Source organism: Balaenoptera musculus, chromosome 9 (genome assembly GCF_009873245.2).
Source record: "Balaenoptera musculus isolate JJ_BM4_2016_0621 chromosome 9, mBalMus1.pri.v3, whole genome shotgun sequence".
Classification (NCBI taxonomy): Eukaryota; Metazoa; Chordata; class Mammalia; order Artiodactyla; family Balaenopteridae; genus Balaenoptera; species Balaenoptera musculus.
The window spans coordinates 43,236,876-43,256,840 of NC_045793.1; the positions used below are offsets into that span (position 1 = coordinate 43,236,876).

The 19,965-nt window shown below is 39.7% G+C and overlaps 1 protein-coding gene across 1 annotated transcript in view; it reads left to right on the forward strand.

The window, feature by feature from the left end:
• Positions 1-312: 312 nt before the first annotated feature.
• Positions 313-19,965, forward strand: part of TBX20 (T-box transcription factor 20) — a 56,572-nt gene continuing 36,919 nt past the window's right edge. Inside the window, exons 1-5 of the mRNA XM_036864558.1 lie at positions 313-890; positions 4,291-4,549; positions 5,562-5,726; positions 10,455-10,563; positions 14,209-14,367. Of these exons, the coding sequence (XP_036720453.1) occupies positions 764-890; positions 4,291-4,549; positions 5,562-5,726; positions 10,455-10,563; positions 14,209-14,367 (819 nt within the window). The 5' untranslated portion in view covers positions 313-763. The remainder of the gene's footprint in view (positions 891-4,290; positions 4,550-5,561; positions 5,727-10,454; positions 10,564-14,208; positions 14,368-19,965) is intronic.

Here is a 19,965-nt window from a genome sequence, read left to right on the forward strand (position 1 = left end):
TCACCTCCTTCTCACTCCTGGACTGCGAGACCAGGTCGGCTGAGTCCGCGGCCGCTGCGCCAGCCTGGTGGTGTCACCCCATTCCCCGAACGGGTGCCATGCTCCAGCCGGCTGCTGAGCGAGGCCACGCGGGCGCCGCGCCCGGGGCGCGCCCTCCCCACCCGGCCCCGCGGCCCCGCCCCCGGCGGCGGAATCAGGAAGCGGTGACGTGTGGCGGCGCTGACTGGCTGCGGGCCGCCGGGATCACAGCTGCCAGCAAATTAAGGCGCAGGGCGGCGAACGCCCGGGCGCAGTGTCCTCGGCGCCCCGCCGCGCTCGCACGGCTACGCTCCCGCTCCCAGGCAACCGCCCCATTTTAGCTGCGCTCGGCCGCTCCGACTGTCCCCAGAGTGGGGAGGGAGGAAAGACGTGGAGCGGGTGCTGCAGGACCCCTGGGCTTTGCGCAGCTGATGCCCGTCTCCAGCTTCCGGAGGCACAGCCTGTGGTCCTACGGAGCGTCCCGGTGCTTGCACACCTAGCTGAGACCGTGGTTGGTCCTCTCCGACTAGTTTGAAGTCTCTGCGGCTCGAGGCTCTTGCGGTGGGGGAAAGGAGAGGCCGGTGTGGAGCTCTCGGGAGGTTGGGGCTGACTCATCTAGAGTCCCCGACTCCCCTGTGATTGCACTTGGAAACTTTCCGCTGTGTTTCAGTCTCTGTCTCTCTTGGGGAAGCTGGACGGCAGTTCGGCAGGCCAGGTCCCTGGCCAGGACCGCGCACTAGGGGCCATGGAGTTCACGGCGTCGCCCAAGCCCCAGCTTTCCTCCAGGGCCAACGCCTTCTCCATCGCCGCGCTGATGTCGAGCGGCGGCTCCAAAGAGAAGGAAGCTACGGAGAACACTATCAAACCACTGGGTAAGTCGGGTGCTAGACCGTCGGGGTGCGCAGGCATGGGAGTGCTGCACATTTGTCTGTCCCTCTGTTCCCTAGCTTCAGGAGGCTCTCGAGGGTGGCCACCTTTCCCGGCTCGCGGCAGCTCTGACCCTCAGGCCATAGACTATACGTTGCGGGTCGGAGATTTTTTTTTCTCTTAGGCCCGAATTCTTTGGGGACTTCACAGTCTGTTAAATGCAACCGGTTTCCTATCTCGTACGTATATCGCTAGTCGCTTTCCCTATTTGTCTAGAATCCTTATGTCAAGTCGGACATCCGGTGTGTGTAACTTTGTTGGGATAAAAACATTTAGGGGATAAATAATAATAAAACCCCTTTTAAAGACTCAACAGGATTTACGATGCGTGTAACACCTGCTTGTGCATTTGAAACCAAGGAGACTCTGACTTCACAAGAAACTAGTTTAATTTTGTTTTTCCCCCGACTTGAATAGACTACACAAAGTCAGCTCCTTAAGACAACTGTCAAGTGCCGTAGAATAAGCCAGTTGTCCCCGCATGAACCATTTTCTACACAGAAGCTCTAGACTTATCTGTAAGACATCAGTGGAGGTTGGCAAAAACATTAGCCAGTTACCATTTCCCAGATTCCTCAACTTTTAGCTATACTGTTTATTTAACAACCTTTACCATTTATAGAAGACACTACTCTCAGAGTAAAGGGAAAAAAGGGACTATATTCCCCTTACCACGAGTGAATTGTGTGGGAAAGAAACTGCTGGAGATAAGTGTTTTAAGTCCCTTTACAACCGAGGGAGAAAGAAGTGTTCTCATCATCACCTCTTGGGTCCCCAGGTAATCACTATTTCACATCCTGATCATCTGGTAGCCCTAAAACTGTGGAAAGCATCAAACAGCGAACTTAGGGTAATATTTTAAATAACTTTTAAACTCTCATCAATTTTTTTCTTCCTTCTCCCTGTCCTTCTCAACATTTTAACATCTCACACTTTGAAACAACAATAATAATATAAAAGATGAAATGTTAGAGATGAAAAATAAGGGGCTTGGGCAGAGAGAGGAGAGAGAACTAAAATCCCTGCAGCAACTTAGAACCAAGGAAAAGGAAACCGGATGATCTCCAGAAAACATGTCAAAAAGTCTCTCTTCCAAGGTTTTCACTCCCTTTCCCTGGTTCTTCCCACCTATCCTCCTGGGTAAATCTAAACCTGCCAAAGAAATGGAAACAACCAATCAGACAAACTCCAACTGTTTAGAAAAAAATTCACCACCAATTTCAAAGTTACGTTTATGGCACTTCCCAACATTATCCGCTCCTATTTAGGGGGCCTCTGAATTCTTTATAAATGCCCCCATTACAGTTTGGTAGCTAGCAGGAAAAGAGGATTTCAGGTTAAAATTCCTGACAGAAGTACAGACAGTAGACTGGGAAACATGCCAGCTTCAGCTCCACTGTCATTGCAACATTGCTTCCTTCTCTACTTTCCTGAGAAAAAACCCACCTTCCTCTGAATTCTAAACTATAAAACCATTCACAGCTCTCGGCACCTCCACCCTTACCCCAGTCTGTAAAATGAGCATCCTCCCTCCCCTGGGGCTTTTGAGACCGGCTACAAAAACAACCAGAAGGCATTCTAGTCCCTTTCAGGGGCCAGTTCAACAGAGCACAATTAGCAGCTGTAAGCCAAGGACTCCGGCACGTGAAATACCTGTTAAGAGAGAATGAAAACACTAGCGAGATGCTGAAGAAACTGTAGGGTGGGAGTCACAAGTGTCTCATTACTGCTCATTTAAACACGTTAAATCTACTCAGAAGAACCACCTCAGACGACTAGATCATTAATTTTTTTAAAAATTGAGATATAATTGACATATAACATTGTGTTAGAGCATTTCTGTATCACTTTCTTCTTCCTCCACTTCCCAACCCTGACCCACTGGTTAGTCTGGAGCTTACAGCATTTGTGTTTTTCAATTGTCAGAAAATTTCTAAGGCTACTTGTTAATTCCCTATACAGATGTTATGTGAATGTGTTTCTGAAAACATTAGTAAAAAATATGATTTTGCCATGGCATGGTTCTCTTTGAATTTGAAAACAGAAGGATAATTAATTTGGTTATTCTTAATTTAAAATGCTTCCATGAATTGGATTATTATTTTAAGAGAAAAGAAGGTAAAAATTTTCTACTTCCTGCTTGCCTGCCCCAAGTCAAAAGAGAAATATGAGAAATAAAACATTATATGTGTGCGTGTGTATGTATGTGTGTGTGTGTGCGTGTGTATGCGTGTGTATGTATGTGTGTGTGTGTATATATATATATATATATATATATATATAACTTGTTTCAATTCCTTGAGGGCACTTAGAACAGAGCTGTTTGAAGTTCAGTTTCACATTGCAGATTCAAGTAGTTTCTTTTTTAAAGGATGCAAGATAATTGGGACAATTACAGAGCTCCCTCCCCCTGTATTCCATCAAAGTGACTGGTGTAGTCCCAGGCCCTTATCATCTGTGGGGGAGAATGTTTGGTTCGTATGCAGTGGTGTTTCAGCTTGATGGTAGATGGCAAACTGTTCTTCCTACTTTAATACTCTGCTCTTCTGGGTTTGGGGTTCTTTTGCTCACTTCCAAAATGTTCTTGAGAGAGAGAGAGAAATACACATATCATCCCTCAAGTACTTGTTTCAAGCCCAGTCCAAAAAATTGGCCCAGAGATTGTACTCCTGTGATTTAACAAGCAATAAATATGCTAGTCTTTCATAAGCTCTCAGGCTGGGAGGGAAATTATAAAAATGCCCTAATGTAACATCTGAAAGCCTAGGAAACTGGGAGCCAGGCAGAGAAGCGAAGTGACTTAATTTTTTTAACCCCCCCCAACACCCCTTTTTCACTTTCTCTTATGGGGAGGGGACTCCAGGAGGGAAGGGAAGTTTCTCTCAAAGTGAGGAAGGTGCTGATTTCTTCACTCCCTTGATCTCCCTGCAGAAAAGTGTCCCCTTTGTCAATGAGGGAGAACTGGCACTAGAGCCCACAAGCTGTGAAGTCTAGAACATGGGAGGGATAACAACAGGACTACTTGCTTTTAATTCTTTATGATCATGCCTTTCCCTTTATCCACTCCTCGCATTTCTATTCTCCAGAGTGGGTTTCAGTAATGGTGGTAACAAACCATGGTTCTAAAACTCACTCATTTGGTTCCGTAAGCAAGCAGGAGCCATGTCACTTCACAGGAATTTCAGGCTTAATTTATATACTGATGGGTTATTGCTGCCCTCCCGGAGATTCTGTGCGTAACTTTTCCAAAGTCAAATCCAGGAACCTATTTCAGTTGCGCTGTTCTCCTTCCTGTATCTTTTCTTGACAGAATTAGCTGTCATTCTCAATTCTCTTTGCCTGCAGAACAATTTGTCGAGAAGTCGTCCTGCGCTCAGCCCCTGGGCGAGCTGACCAGCCTAGATGCTCACGGGGAGTTTGGTGGCAGCGTCGCGGGCAACAGCAGCCCATCCTCCTCCTCTCTGTGCACTGAGCCGCTGATCCCCACCACCCCCATCATCCCCAGCGAGGAAATGGCCAAAATTGCCTGCAGCCTGGAGACCAAGGAGCTCTGGGACAAATTCCACGAGCTGGGCACGGAGATGATCATCACCAAGTCTGGCAGGTTGTAGGGGGGCTTGTTGGGTGAGGAGTGGGGAGAAGGGAATAGTGCCCTGGGTGGCAGAGGGAGTTTCCAGGAACTGGGTGAAACTCTACTGGTCCTGAGCTCCAAGAGGAAGCTTCGCTCAAGGAGGGTTTCTTTCGGCAGACTTGCTTTTGGAAAGAGCTGCTGAGACAGATGTCCAGGCATTTGCTTTCTTGGGATCTGGCAGTGGGAAGCCCCACCCCTGCCCTAAGGGCATGGGACTGGGATCTCTGGCCCCCTGCAGCCTGGGATGGCTTCTGGGTGCAGGGTCGGCATCTGGAGGGAAGCAGGAACTCAGCTCGTGCCGGGGTACAGGGCGGGCTGCTGGGTGCTGTAAGGGAGGCAGGCGGCTTCCCTTTTATCAGCCTCAATTTGCAGAAGCTCCCATTAAAAACTAAAATGAAAACCTGGGAGGAAGAATGAAATTTGAAACGACCACACTCCCGGTAGGAAGGAGCTCTGGTGCAGGGGGCCCCTTGGCGCCGCAATGGGCTGACTCAGGGCAGGCAGGAAGTCCCAGGTGCAGGCTGCTCCTGGGACTGGGGCTAAGGCTCTGGGGGTCGGTGGCCCCTTGGCGCCTGACCGCTCCAGCTGTCAGGACTCTGGGACACACCGCCCAGAGTCTTCCGAAACGAAACTCAACTTGAGAACCCTGCTCTGGCTTTCTACTAAGGCAAGAGTAAGTTTTCTCCCTGCAAGGCAAGGAGGTTATAGGACTCCGTCTGCTCTGGAGATTTTGGTCTGGGAGCCTAATGGGCTTGATGATTTAGCACAGGATTTCCCCTAATTGCAGACCTTTGGGTATTAATGAGGACTCCTACAGAGATGACACTTAAGATTATCTAGGCTCGGGAGAAGGTCAGTCTCCGTATTCACATCCCTGAATGGCTTTACAGGAAACACAAAGAGTTTGGGGGCTGGGTAGGGAGGGAAGGCGGACCCTTTTCCTCCCTCTCTAATTCGGGTGATTCTCTTTGTCTCACTGTGTCAGGAGGATGTTTCCTACCATCCGTGTGTCCTTTTCCGGCGTGGATTCTGAGGCCAAGTACATAGTACTGATGGACATCGTCCCTGTGGACAACAAGAGGTACCGCTATGCCTACCACCGGTCCTCCTGGCTGGTGGCTGGCAAGGCGGACCCTCCGCTGCCAGCCAGGTTTGTGCCTCCAGATTTTCCAGCCAAGCAAAATTTGTATTAACCTTGCTGGCAGAATGTCTCCTGCCCTGGTTGTTTGAATTTTAAGCAGGTCTGTTTTTAAAGCCGTGAGTTCTGGTAAGAGAGCTTTCCAAGCCCAGACACTCCAGGATTAACTACACAAAATATGGGTTAGTCTCTGAGAAAGGCAAGAGTTTGTATGCAGAACATTGCCTTTAATTTTATCTTCGTCATAATTCATTTCAAAGTTTTTCTTAAATTTCAATTGGAATATTTATTAGAAATCTGGATCCATTTCATATGGCATCCATCATTTCTATTTGGCTAACACCAAACATAATAAACCTACTGATGAAGTGGCTGCCCTAAAATCCTTTTCAGAAGTCTTCATTTTAGTAAAGTAGTTGCTTATAGTAAATATTTGTTATAACGTGGTTATAACTTCACATAGTAAATATCATATTGGTAAAATGTGGTTGTTTTTGACCAGTAAAAGGCTCAGAGATTTTTAAGTAAGAAAAACAAACTCTTTTTTTACCTCATTATAATTAGTGGATAAATGTAATTCGACATCAAGTTAATATTCTTCCACTGAATTTGTTTTTCTCTTTCTGACTTATTTCACTCTGTATGACAGTCTCTAGGTCCATCCACCTCACTACAAATAACTCAATTTCATTTCTTTTTATGGCTGAGTAATATTCCATTGTATACCGTATGCTAACACATATATATGGAATCTAAAAAAAAAAAAAAGGTTCTGAGAAACCTAGGGGCAGGACAGGAATAAAGACGCAGACGTAGAGAATGGACTTGAGGACACGGGGAGGGGGAAGGGTAAGCTGGGACAAAGTGAGAGAGTGGCATGGACTTATAAACACTACCAAATGTAAAATAGCTAGCTAGTGGGAAGCAGCCACATAGCACAGGGAGATCAGCTCGGTGCTTTGTGACCACCTAAAGGGATGGGATAGGGAGAGTAGGAGGGAGACACAAGAGGGAGGGGATATGGGGATATATGTGTGTATATATATAGCTGATTCACTTTGTTATAAAACACAAACTAACATACCATTGTAAAGCAATTATACTCCAATAAAGATGTTAAAAAAATATTCTTTTACTGAGAAATTACTCAATATATTAGGTAATGACCCAAACAAAACATGTTCGTTTTTGTGCTGTTCATTGGTGATGTTTTTCCAGGAGAACTCCGTTTTAAAAATCACATGCAAACCTTTATTGCTACTGCCCAAATGAGCATTCTGGGGGAAAAAACCCAGCAAGTTCTTACTTATGTGAATACTAATAGTTTAAGAACAGGACTCTTAACTGCATACTTTAATACAAACAATGAATCTTAGCTGACTTTACATTTAGGGTTCTAAAACCAAGCCTTACAGCTTTAAAGTTGTTTTATGACTAATTTTTATAATTGATTGGAAGTTCATATCAGAGCTAAGAATTTATTTAAATGTACAGGTTTAGGAACTCTGAAGTTATGGTTCAAAGTATGGTTCTTTGTTAGTATCTAGTCTGGAGTCTAAGTCAAGGCACAGAATCAACACAATTTACACATACAGTTCAAATGGAATATTAAGCTTACTTAGTGGTTGATCATATTAGTGAGCTTACAGTATATTAAATACACTGGAGAAGAGATTAAAAGAAGCCTCTCCAAGTTTTCCATTCCCACAAGAGACTAGGAAGGAGATCTTCCCAGCCCTTCCAAACTGATATATTAAATAACATATTAAATAATTTTTAGGACTAAAAATTTTTTTTAAATGTCACTGATTTTTTTTTTAAAAAAAGGAGCAAGATTTACAAATTTACAGTAGATATTTAAATGAATATAATTAGTGTTCTCTGCTATTTACTACTAACTAGCCAGTTCACATTACTCTAGAGCTTCTTTCCAAAATTTAGTTTTTTTTTAAAGGGGGAGAGAGAGGAAGAAAGAAGAGAGAATGAGAGAAGTACTTTAGCAGATTCCTAACCATTTTTACAAGCAAACCCCTTTTCTTTTTTTTTCTCTAAGTCTTTCCTCTAAGAAGTTAATCACTCTTATTTAGCATACATTTTTCCTCCTATCTGAAGGTATGGGGAACTGGTGCAGGCCAGTTGGAAATATGACATGCCTTGTTTATGTTACTAATCTGTTCTGGCTGGAAAAGGAAAGCATGTACCAATACACTATCTTAACTGAAGCATGTTTAAGCTATTGCTGGAATTTTAAGTCCCAGAGGACTTGAGAGAAGCAGGGCTTCCTGTATGTTTTTTCATTCATACTAGTTCAGCTTACTTATATTGATATTAGATTGAAATGTTTTGTGCATTATAGGATAGAAATATTCTAGATCATATAAGCAACTGTTATTATTATTAAAAGACATAGTGCTATATTTTCTAGCTCCATATGGGAAAGGTGAAGAACTTGGGAGGTGATCATTTTTGAACTGATGGTAGAAATTCCTTGCAGTTCCAGTTCTTTGAAGCACTTTATTTTAGACTGAAGTTCATCAGTCAGCTGTTCCTTATCAGAAGAAATGATGCTTGACAATATCATTTGATCATAATAATGGACAAGACATTATACATGACCTAAGTAATGTTATATTTTCATATAGGACATTTCCTTTTTTTAAAAAGTAGTTGATATTTAAATAAATTAATCTTTATTAATGTTATCATATGTGGTGAATTGATACTTAAAGAGGGACCATCTCATCAACTTCTAGGACTTTAAATATTTTTGAACCTTTTTGGAGGAGTGGGTAGGATGTGGTGCTGATTAGTAAAACAACTGCACCTATAAAGTTATAGCCTTGGAGGGGTGACACTTGAAAAGCTATTATGGTTGTGTCATCAAAGAATACTTCAATTGGAAGGCAATTTTGAGCACTCCTTAAAAAAAAAAATCAAACAAACAGGCAGACAAACACCTAAGTTCTTGTACGGGTCTGGTAAGAATCTTTAGTGCTGTCAGCCTGTTTTGTGCTTTGCTTCTTGTGGGCTTTGTGAGTTGCAGCACGTGCACCCAATTCTTCTATTCTTAGTCCTCTGTGTGACAAACCACGGCATAGACTTCTTGTTCTTTACATGAATATGTTTTTAAACTTTTTTCCTTGCCTTTGCCCCAACCATAATATTTGTTTAATGATAGTTATAAAGATTCTACACAAAATATAGATATAAATAACCCATTGCATGGATAAAGGAATTTATCCCATTAAATCAAGGATATTTCCTTTCCCTATCATTAGTTCTATGATATCCCTGACTTCAGAAACGCTTATGTTGAATGCATACTAGGATTGTGATTTACAAAGAGTTGTACTTAGTGTGAAGCTTGCAGGCATTTAACTGTCAGTGAGTAAAAGATTGCCTTGAACATCGCAGCTGATCAATAAACGATAAATACTTGATAAGTATATTTTTTCCCATCAAAGCCTTTTTTTTTTTTTTTTTTTGCTTAGGCTGTTTACAGATAAATACATTGAATAATTTGAAGCTTACCCAACTTGTTTTCACTCTCCTTAGTAAGCACTTAACTAGGTGATGATGAAAGTAGTAATATTTAAAGTACTGGGAGAAGCAGACTATGTGATCTGTGGACTATTAAAAGTTCCCCAGGTCACTGTATTAAAATTATTCTGTCTTGTTTATAAAGAACACAAACTTTAATTTGAATCACCTTCAAGTTTAAATGAACAGATTCTCTAGAATTGTTTCCTCTTTTAAATTCTTTGTCTTCACTGCTTTTTAGCAGTGCTTATACTAGGAATTCATTTTGCAATTAGTTATAACCTAGTCTTTCTTTTGAAAATATCTACAACAATAGGATTTTATATTTGACAGAAGCAGACCAGTAGTTGACTAGGTCGATGGGAAAAACCCACCTTTAAAAAAATGGCTTGGGCTTCCCTGGTGGCGCAGTGGTTGAGAGTCTGCCTGCCAATGCAGGGGACACGGGTTCGAGCCCTGGTCTGGGAAGATCCCACATGCCACGGAGCAACTGGGCCCGTGAGCCACAGCTACCGAGCCTGCGCGTCTGGAGCCTGTGCTCCGCAACAAGAGAGGCCGCGATGGTGAGAGGCCCGCGCACCGCGATGAAGAGTGGTCCCCACATGCCGCAACTAGAGAAAGCCCTCGCACAGAAACGAAGACTCAACACAGCCATAAATAAATAAATAAATAAATAAATAAATAAATAAAAGACCGCGAATTTCTTTAAAAAAAAAAAATGGCTTGTTCAGCAAATAACAGAAAATGTATTAAGTATATTTTATTTATTTATTTTTAATTGGACTATAATTGCTTTATAATGTTACATTAGCTTCTGCTGTACAATGAAGGGAATCAGCTATATGTATACATATATCCCCTCCCTCTTGGACCTCCCTCCCACCCGCCCCCATCCCACCCATCTAGGTCGTCACAGAGCACTGAGCTGAGCTTCCTGTGGGACAAATTGGGAGATTAGGATTAACATATATATACTACCATTAGTATAACCCCTTTTAAGTCATTGGTACACAAAGAAACACATTTAGATGTTTCCGCATTATTTTGGTATTGCTGTATTATAAATTTGAGATTATACGAGGCAAATAAAATTCACTTTATATGATATTTTTGTGTTCCTTTAGAATCAGAATATTTTATAACCCAGAGAGATTTTTTTTTTTTTAAAATCTCAATAAAATTCTCTCATAATTTTCTTAGGCTGTATGTACATCCAGACTCTCCTTTTACTGGTGAGCAGCTACTTAAACAGATGGTGTCTTTTGAAAAGGTGAAACTCACCAACAATGAACTGGATCAACATGGCCATGTAAGTACAGTGCTTGGACTATGCGGATTCCCTGGGATGGAATGGAGAAACCATATAAAACTTCCTCTCTCGATGTCTCTTCCTCTCTCCCTTTCCCCCTCCCACCCTCCAGCCCTGAGTCATTCTATGAGAACATTTATTTGTTCTACAGGGAACCTTGACTGCTATTGTCAAGAGGTCATTTACAGAGATGCTGTATGCCATTTCTATGCAAGAGGGTCAGGGACCTCTGGCACCATGGATTCCTACTTCTGCAACTGCTTTACCACCTGCACCAACTAAACAAAGGGAATGTGCATTTTGGAGGTTACTACAGCCCATTTCTTGGATTAAACATCTAATTTCTATCAGTGGTATATCAGATAACACAGCATAAAGGGAATGGGGCTGAGACCTCCTATGGGGGTTTCCCAAAGTGTGTTGTATAGAATACATTCTTGTGAGATGCAATGGGACAAAAGGATTTTATGTACAAATAAATTTGGGAAAGTGCTGTTAGCTCATTATATATCCCCTCTGTAGAGAGCCTTATGAATATTAAAACACAATGAAGTCTTGCAGTTAAAAACAAAACAATCTGATTTTACATCAGTAAGGAGTTCATTAAAATGTTGAAGAAAAGAGAAATTGGAATTCTCAGCTCTTATCAACAATTAATAGAACAAATAGCTGTTGACACAGGCTTTTCCATGTTTGCTAAGACTGCTTTTTAAGGAACTATCTGTGCTGTTATTTCATGCTCTTAAATAAAGATTCACATTTTTTAAAATCTGTGTTAGATTTTATGCTAAGAAAACTTTAGACAGACATGCATGCTTCTTTTTGATGAGGAGAATACTGTTTCTTTTTTTGCCTCGTTTGCCAGAAAGCACATTGGGATTTTCATAGTTGCTTTCCTTGGCTTAGATATTCTGATATAATTATTCTCTCTCTTATCCCCTTTATTAAGGCTCCTGTTACTTAAGGTTTTAGTTTTTACTGGATTTATGCAATTTAAAGGAAGAGTTTCAAAACTTTTCTCAAAAAAGACGGTTACACATAGATAAGAGAGAGCTCTAGACGTGGTTTCTAATGGTCGGATTGAACCTGGAACCAAGTAAATCACTTCAGGCACTGCCACCATCCATATACCCACAGGAGATCTTGTTTATCTTGACCAAGTCAGAGTAACCAGGTTAACTCACAAGTCTGCTGGTGGCACTGCTGGGATGTTGGAAGTAGGTTAACAGCCTTCTGTTACTTGATGTATTGGAAAAGATAACTGACTTTTTTTACCTTCAAGGACGTTGGCAGAATTGTCCTTTCTTTCAGATGTTTTCATTGACAGATTTTTTTTTTTTCAGGTTAAAATTTATGAAGTATCTGAGAGACATTTTCTGTAGGCCCATGATCATTCTTAATGTCATTCATATTAAAATTTCTTGGGCTCCACTGAAATCTTTGCAGAGAGAAATGAAATTTTTTTATGGTTCTAGTATTTTCCAATGTGAAACTTTTGTAAGAACTGTTTGAGTTTTTCCAGAAAGACCTGAGAATTCATTTTGAGATCAGTTGTCCAGAATTGATATGTTTTCCTTTTAGCATCAGCTTCATGGATGGGAATAGCACTAAGCTATATTTCAGGAGCTCTGGGTTCTAGTCTGATTATGCTAAGATTAGACCTTGACAAATTGTTTAAGTCTTATATGGTTGCTAATATCCATTTTAGCTTTAAAATTTTATTATTTAATATAACTCTTTGTCACCAGAAATAGTGTATTCTGAAAAGTACCAGGAAATATTTTTAGATCCTGTGTTGTTTAGCCAAGTTCTTTGAATCAGTCCTAAAGAAGCCCCCTTTGTAGATGCATTCCAGGAAAATTTCTTATTTCCAGGAATTTATTTCTTCGATGTAACAAAGTCTACATTTCTATCAGTGTTTCTTAGCCCCATGAAAGCTTGAGCAGAGGTTCAAGGAGCCCTGGGATCTGAGACTCAGTCTGGGGTCTGAGTTTGTCCAGCACCCTTTCCTAAAGGAAATTAACGTGGGGGTGGTATAAGGAAGAGGGGACCTTATTTAAAGCTTAGGTTTTTTCCCATTGTGTGTGTGTGAGTGTGTGTGTGTGTGTGTGTGTATGATTTGAAAACTCTATCTTCTTAGTAGAACATATAATGAATGCTCAGGTTTTTCTTATATCAGGATTAGAAGGCAAATGTTTACTTCTGTCACTTCAAGTTTATCCCAGTTTTATGACTGAGCACAGATATCTTGGAACTCCTTGGAATAAACGCATTACACAAAGAGATAACTTTTTTTTTTTAAGTTTATTTTGATTCATTTGAACGTCTCATTTGTTTCAGTAATTCCTATTCAGGTCTGGGATCATAAAAAGATGGCATGTTCAAAAATTCAATGCCAGTTAATGCCCTGTAACTTTGTTGGCTTATATCTCAGCATGGAAAGAGATTGATTCTGTATCGGTTATCTCACAGTGACTAGTATTTAACTCTGCTCAAGTCAACCAGTGTTAACACTCACCCACCACACCCAAGTTAGCCAAAGAACAAGAGAGCAACAACACTGCATGCCATTGACCCTAGTCCTGCCACAGCATGTGTCAGACACCTCCCCTGAGAGCCAAGCTCTCTGCTAGGCCCTTGGGGTGAAGGGCGTACATTGTGAGCCCTGTTATCCCAGGAAAGACATACCCGATTTTGTAGATTTAGGTAGCTGTCTGGGTTGCGGGGTGGGGGGAGATGTGGAAAATCTTTAATATCTGAAAGTAAATTTTGTTGCTCAAATTTCATAATGGTAAATTATTGTATTTTATTTAAATGATACATGAAAAATACTGCCTTGTTAACAGGGTATATTTCTGATCTCTAAGTACCAGGCAACTTTTAGCAGCTATGGAATGGAAGACGTCCATCACTAACATTCTTATTTAGTTTGTGACTGTAAGTCAGGAATCAATGAAGTTGTCAGAAATGATGACGACGATAATAATAATACAGTTTACTAAGCACTTCCTATTTGCTATGTGATTTACAAGGGTTACAGCATCTGATCCTCACCACAACCCCTGTGAAGTTAATACTGTTCTTGCATTTAAGAAAATGAGGTAAGAGAGGTGAGATCACTTGGCCCAAGATTAAAAAGCTAGAAAGTAGCAGATTCAGTATTCCAACCAAGGTCTACCTTATACCACGCTGCCTTTTAAAATTGTTTTATTCCCTCTGCCCCATCTGCCACCCACCCCTCACCCCCCACTGCCCCAAATAACAATCTAGCCTCCTCAAATATGTAATTTCTTACTTTAGAAAATTTAGAGACATACTGCCTTTGGTCTAACCAGACTAAAAAACAAAAACGTTTTTTAAAAAATAAACATCCTCCAGATGACTTTTTCCTCTGTCATTTTAGAAAGGACACTTGAAACAACCTGTATTATTTGCAGTTGGTTTGGTAAAACGTGACTCACAATACTCTGCAGTATCTTGTGAAAATTATTTGCCTGAAGAATGGAAAGGGTAGATCCTAATCTTAAAACTGCATTTGACACTGTAGATTTTATGGTTCTTTCTTTGCCTCATTGTAATTTGGTCTGTTTATTAGCACTATAAGTACTTAAAATCCAGTACTGTACTTCCCACTCTTTGCTACAGATAATTTTGAACTCAATGCATAAGTACCAGCCACGGGTGCACATCATTAAGAAGAAAGACCACACAGCATCATTACTCAATCTGAAGTCTGAAGAATTCAGAACATTCATCTTTCCAGAAACAGTTTTTACGGCGGTCACTGCCTACCAGAATCAACTGGTGAGTATACCCTTCACAATTTATTTCCCAAATAAGATAAGGCTTTAGGAGAGTTATCTTCTTGGAGAGAAGGGCTATCCCAGTACTCAAAACAGAAATTCACTTTGGAGAAAGCTATGGAGAATCAGCCCCAGGACTTCCAAATATGTTGAGTATCTGTGGCTCAAGGTTATGAAGGTCTGTATTACACCATCTTTCTTAGAACCTTTATACTCGTGGTCAGGCTGTTCACTGCTCCCATGTCCCACCCAAACCTGACCCAATCTGCCTTCTCAAATTTTCTCAAGAACATTACCTGCTTCCTTCTCTTTCTGGTAGAGCCTCATGACATGTGTAACCATAACTCATTGCTTCATAAAATTTAGAAGTTCAGTTTTTCTGCTAAATTAGCACACATAGTGTGCTAGCCAACTATCCAAGCTACTGATACGTTAGATATTTTGTGAGATTTATTCAGCTGTATTTCAGGGTAAGATAATTCTAGTAGAATGATCTTAAATGCCTCTTTAGATAATAAACTGTAGTATGTAAGCAGTTGTGTATTTAATTAACGTCAAGATATCTAATTTATAATATTGAGTTATATGTTCTACTCTCTGTTGTAAATCATATTTAAAATTTATGCATTTCTTCATCCATAAGGCTTAGTCCAACTCTACTGTAAATATTTATCAAAGTGTTGCTAAGGACTGGGTGCTGTTAGATACTTCCCCATGTATCCTTCTTTCATGGTCAGCGTAATCTTGAAGGCCGGGGGTAACGGTAACATTCTTTAGTGAGGAATCTGAAGCTAAGAGAGTCCACAGTCCGAATGGACCAGAAGTAGAATTCCTTTTCATATACTGTACTTTAGTAAAAGGAACTCACATTGTCCGTTTACTCTGGGTTTTGTGTCTTGCTTTTATTTGACTGGTTATAGGTAGCCAGAACTCTTGCTCTCCTCATGTCTTGATGTTATATTTTGGTTCTGAGTGAATAACTGTTAGGTGCTGCCTGACAGATGGCTCAGAGTGGGATGGTCAACCAAGGAAATATGGTGTTGAGTCTCTCAGGAAGAGCAAGAAGATGAAACTGAAAGCCCAGGTAGCCCTACACAAATGAGGAAACAGGAAGTCAGAGAAGGGATGTGGAAAAATGGCCAGAGTGGGTATGTGTCTGTAAGGCATAAGCACCTATAATTTCCATATGACTTTGAGTAGATTTCACTTCACCACTGTGGCTGCCATCTTCTTTGCCTGTAAACTGGGACTAAGAACCAGACCATCTTAGGGAACAACTGTAAGGATCAAATGAGATGCTGTGCATAAACATGCCTTTGGAAATTGTAAGGCACTCTATAAATAAAGCACGTGGTGACTGTTGGACTGTCTCTGGAATGTCCAAAGAGGATTTGCCACCATTTGGATTTTTAAATGTTAGTGGCAACTTTTCAATGAGATAAATGAATGCACAAATGTTATACTATTTATCTTTAAGTAAAAGCAAAGTACTATAACTTTTTAATTATCCCTAAGATAACAACACAAGAGTGGCAACTTTCAGAGAATGCCCAAGCTAAAAATTTGGGTATAGAGTGAAGCCCACAAAGGCCTAAAACATAATGCTCCTTCTCTTAGAACCTGGAACACTGACATCAACAATCCCATTTTTAATTTATTTGAGGATACATGTAATACAGGTATCACAGGTTCAGAAAAGATTCCTGAAACATTTAATTCAATTTACACTAACTGAATTAGTAGCTTTTATATTATGAAACATCAGATTTATACTAATACAAGAAAACCTGCTGATGTTTGAGAATGAAATAAAAACTTGTCATATGGAAACTTCATTGCTTTTATCAGAATTATCTGTAAAGGGAACCAAAGCAAGAATAGGTAATTTGGGATTGTTTAGTGAAAATTACAGACAGAACAAAATTAAGGAAAGTTCTAAGTGTAACACCTTAGATTTGGTTTAATTGGTGAAGGAGTAATCCTGAATAAATATTGGCAGGACCTTTCATATCACGGAACACAGAATAGGAGGTTATTATCTACATAATTATAATAACAGCTAATATTTGGGTGCACAAGGCACCATTTAAAGTGCACTGTCTTATTTAATCCTCACAATGATATTATGAGATAGGAACAACAGTATTTTTATGTTGCATTTTACAGTTCAAAGAATGGAGGCATGGAGTTAAATAACTTATCCAATGTGACCCTGCTGCTCCCATCACAGATATGAATCCAGGTAGTTAGGTTTAAAAGCCTAACCTCTAAGCTTTAGGTGCTTGGTGTCCCCAAGAAAGGGGGACCTCACCTCCTGTCAGCTTGTGACCCTGATGGATTCAAGACATCCTTTTTAGAGGGTTTCAGTTCTTTATGTTAATTTCTTTTCTTTTCTTTTCAGCAAGTGCTCATTGCTTACCTGCTGTGTGCAGGGAGCTCTTCACACTGACAGCAGCCAGTGTAACAAGATGGTAATCAACCTATATTGACAATCAAAATATCCACTGGCATTAGCTGTTTCAAATAGGAGCCATATGGTTTAGTGACATTACCTCACTGAATTCTTTTGTTTCCACTCAACATTTATCTAAAAAATTTTCAAATATCCAAAAGTTAAACAAATGGTAAAATGAACCACGTATACGCTCCACCCAGATTCAACAATTAACATTTTTCCAATTTGCTTTACCTCCCCTGCCCCATTTCTCAATCTCTGTACATGTACATACTTTCCCCCTTCTCGCAATCATTTGAAACTAAGATGCATGCATCATGATACTTTACCTGTAAGTACTTCTACAAGTTTAGACTGACAATAAGATTATTTTGTAACCACAATATCTTTACAACATCTAAAATTGAGTTCATATTAAAAATTTCAGGATGGACCTACAAATGTCTTTATAGCCTTCCCCCCCACCCCCGCCTTTGAACTAGTATCCACCTAAGGTTCATGGTTTGGATTTATTTTAATTTAGAAGAATCTCTCTATATTTTTAATCAGTATCTCACTTAATTCTGACACTGATCCCCTGGATAAGGCCCCATAAGCCTCATTTTGTGGATGAAGAAACTGAGGTTCAGAGTGATTAATACACTTGCCCAAGGTCACAAATCTGGTAAGTGAAAGAACCATCTTCTGGGTGTTAACTCCTCCTTTTTGGTAGCATCCTGCTGGATTGCAAGGCCAAGAAAATGATCACTGACAGTGTCAAGGTTGGGAAACTGAATTTGAAAATATTGCTAAATTAAAATCGGCTAAGATTCTAATAAACACATATCCCAACACTAGTTGCTCCTCTTGAAAATGTTTATTTCTAATTAAGATTATAAATGGGCTCAAAATCCACCTACCAGCACCTAGCTAGCTTTCACTGTATCATTAAGTGTAACGATTAATATGATTAGTATATATCATTTCATTGCTAAATAACCCACAATAAGTGATTAAATTCAGTACTGCTTTTTTCAATAGATCCTGCCATGTCTGAGTTTATTTCTGTGCACCCACCTTTAAAGCCATAATCCCTAGCACAATGCCATATGTGTGTGTGTATGTGTGTGTGCTTTTACTTAAAGATAAATAGTATAACATTTGTGCATTCATTTATCTCACTGAAAAGTTGCCACTAACATTTAAAAATCCAAATGGTGGCAAATCCTCTTTGGACATTCCAGAGACAGTCCAACAGTCACCACGTGCTTTATTTATAGAGTGCCTTACAATTTCCAAAGGCATGTTTATGCACAGCATCTCATTTGATCCTTACAGTTGTTCCCTAAGATGGTCTGGTTCTTAGTCCCAGTTTACAGGCAAAGAAGATGGCAGCCACAGGGGTGACGTGAAATCTACTCACATATATATTTGAAATTCAATTAATAGTCAAAAATTTGATTTGGTATAGTAATGAGCCATTTTTGCAAATGGTTTATAGACCTCATAAGACCAATCGAAATTCACGTGGGGTGAATAAATCATTTTGGGGGTTAGTATTTTCATTAGTCTTATACAGTTTTCTGAAGTTATCCTTGATTCTTTCTAGGTCTCCTCACATTTACTGCCTTTTCACTGCTATACCATGCTTGTCTACTGATTTACCCATAATAAACATAAAATAAATATATAGGAAATAAATTAAATGTGTACTAAGTACAGTATAAATATTAGAATATTTTCATGCACAAAGAACAGGGAGAAAAGAGAGAAAGAAGATTTAAAAGTTCACACTTAGGACTGCCTTTACATCTCTTAAACTTTGGATAGGACATTATTTACATACATATTAAAAGCCAAATCAAATTTTCCATTAGAATTTGTGAAAAAGCTTCTCATTTATTGTGTCTGGTAGTTTTATTTGTAAGTAATGAAAACGGGACCTTTTTTCTATTTTTTGCTATTTTTTCCTCTGGTTTTTGTGAGGAAATGATTGCATTTCTTAACATTATTAGATTAAAGCTAAATACATTATACTTTCAACAAACTATTTTATAATTTAAGATTTAAAGGTCATACATTGTTTTTGAGCAGGCATGCCATTGCTGTAGAGTTGAAGTGTAGGTCAGGTTTCATTTTTAAATGCCTTTGGACAGATCTTTTCCTGATAATTGGAGAAATGGTCTCTGAGGGCCAATTTCACCTTGTGGCTGGGAACTCCAGCTATATTCGGAGTCCAGTGATATCACATGGAATAATAACTACTAGAAAAAGTCCCTTTCTCTTTGGTGCAGCTGGCAGTGTCAAAATCTGCCTTCCATTTATACATATATTTATCTATAAAGGAGATGTTGAAAGAATGAATTTGTTTGGTTAGGAAATGCATTATGTTCCATATTATTAAGATAATACATGAAAAAACGGGTGTATTTTGACCAGAATTAGTCTGTGATTTGCATATATGTAGATACACTTGAAACAGGATTTCTTAAGCACATACTGCTGTCCTTACTTGTTAATTCTTCTTCCTCACAAAATGAAAAATACTGCTGCATTTAAAATTTGTTGTTGAATCATAAAGACATACTTGTAGTTTCACATGGGTTCTCTACATATGTTTTTGGTAGTTGACTATTTTTGGATCTTCCTTTTAATTTTACCTTTGACATGGGTGATGCTGGTTCAACAGCTTTACAAGCTGCAGGTATTCTATATTAGGAAAATGATGTCCAACTGACATCACTGTATATAACTCAGGTCTTTCTCTCATCAGTTCTCAAATACGTAACTTTTTCATTCTTCCAAATTTCATAAAGGGATATAAAACTATATCTGCAGAAATGAATTTCTTTCTATTAACTACTGGTTTTTATTTAAATATCCATGGAATAAAATCTGTGCCTGACCTTTTAAAAGTGCATGATTAACTAGAATGTTAAAACTTTGCTATTTAAAAATTACTTTATCTTAAAATAGAAAACAAAATGCTTTTTATGTAGACTCAAGAATTTCACCTAGTCTATGACTGGTAAACATATGAAATCATATTTCTGACTGCTTGTCCTTGAAGCAAAGTTCAAACAAACATTTCTGGGGTGCTTATTGTTGGCACCCCAGTAGATTCAGAGTCTAGTGATACCACAGTGAGCACGGTGGGCTCATTAA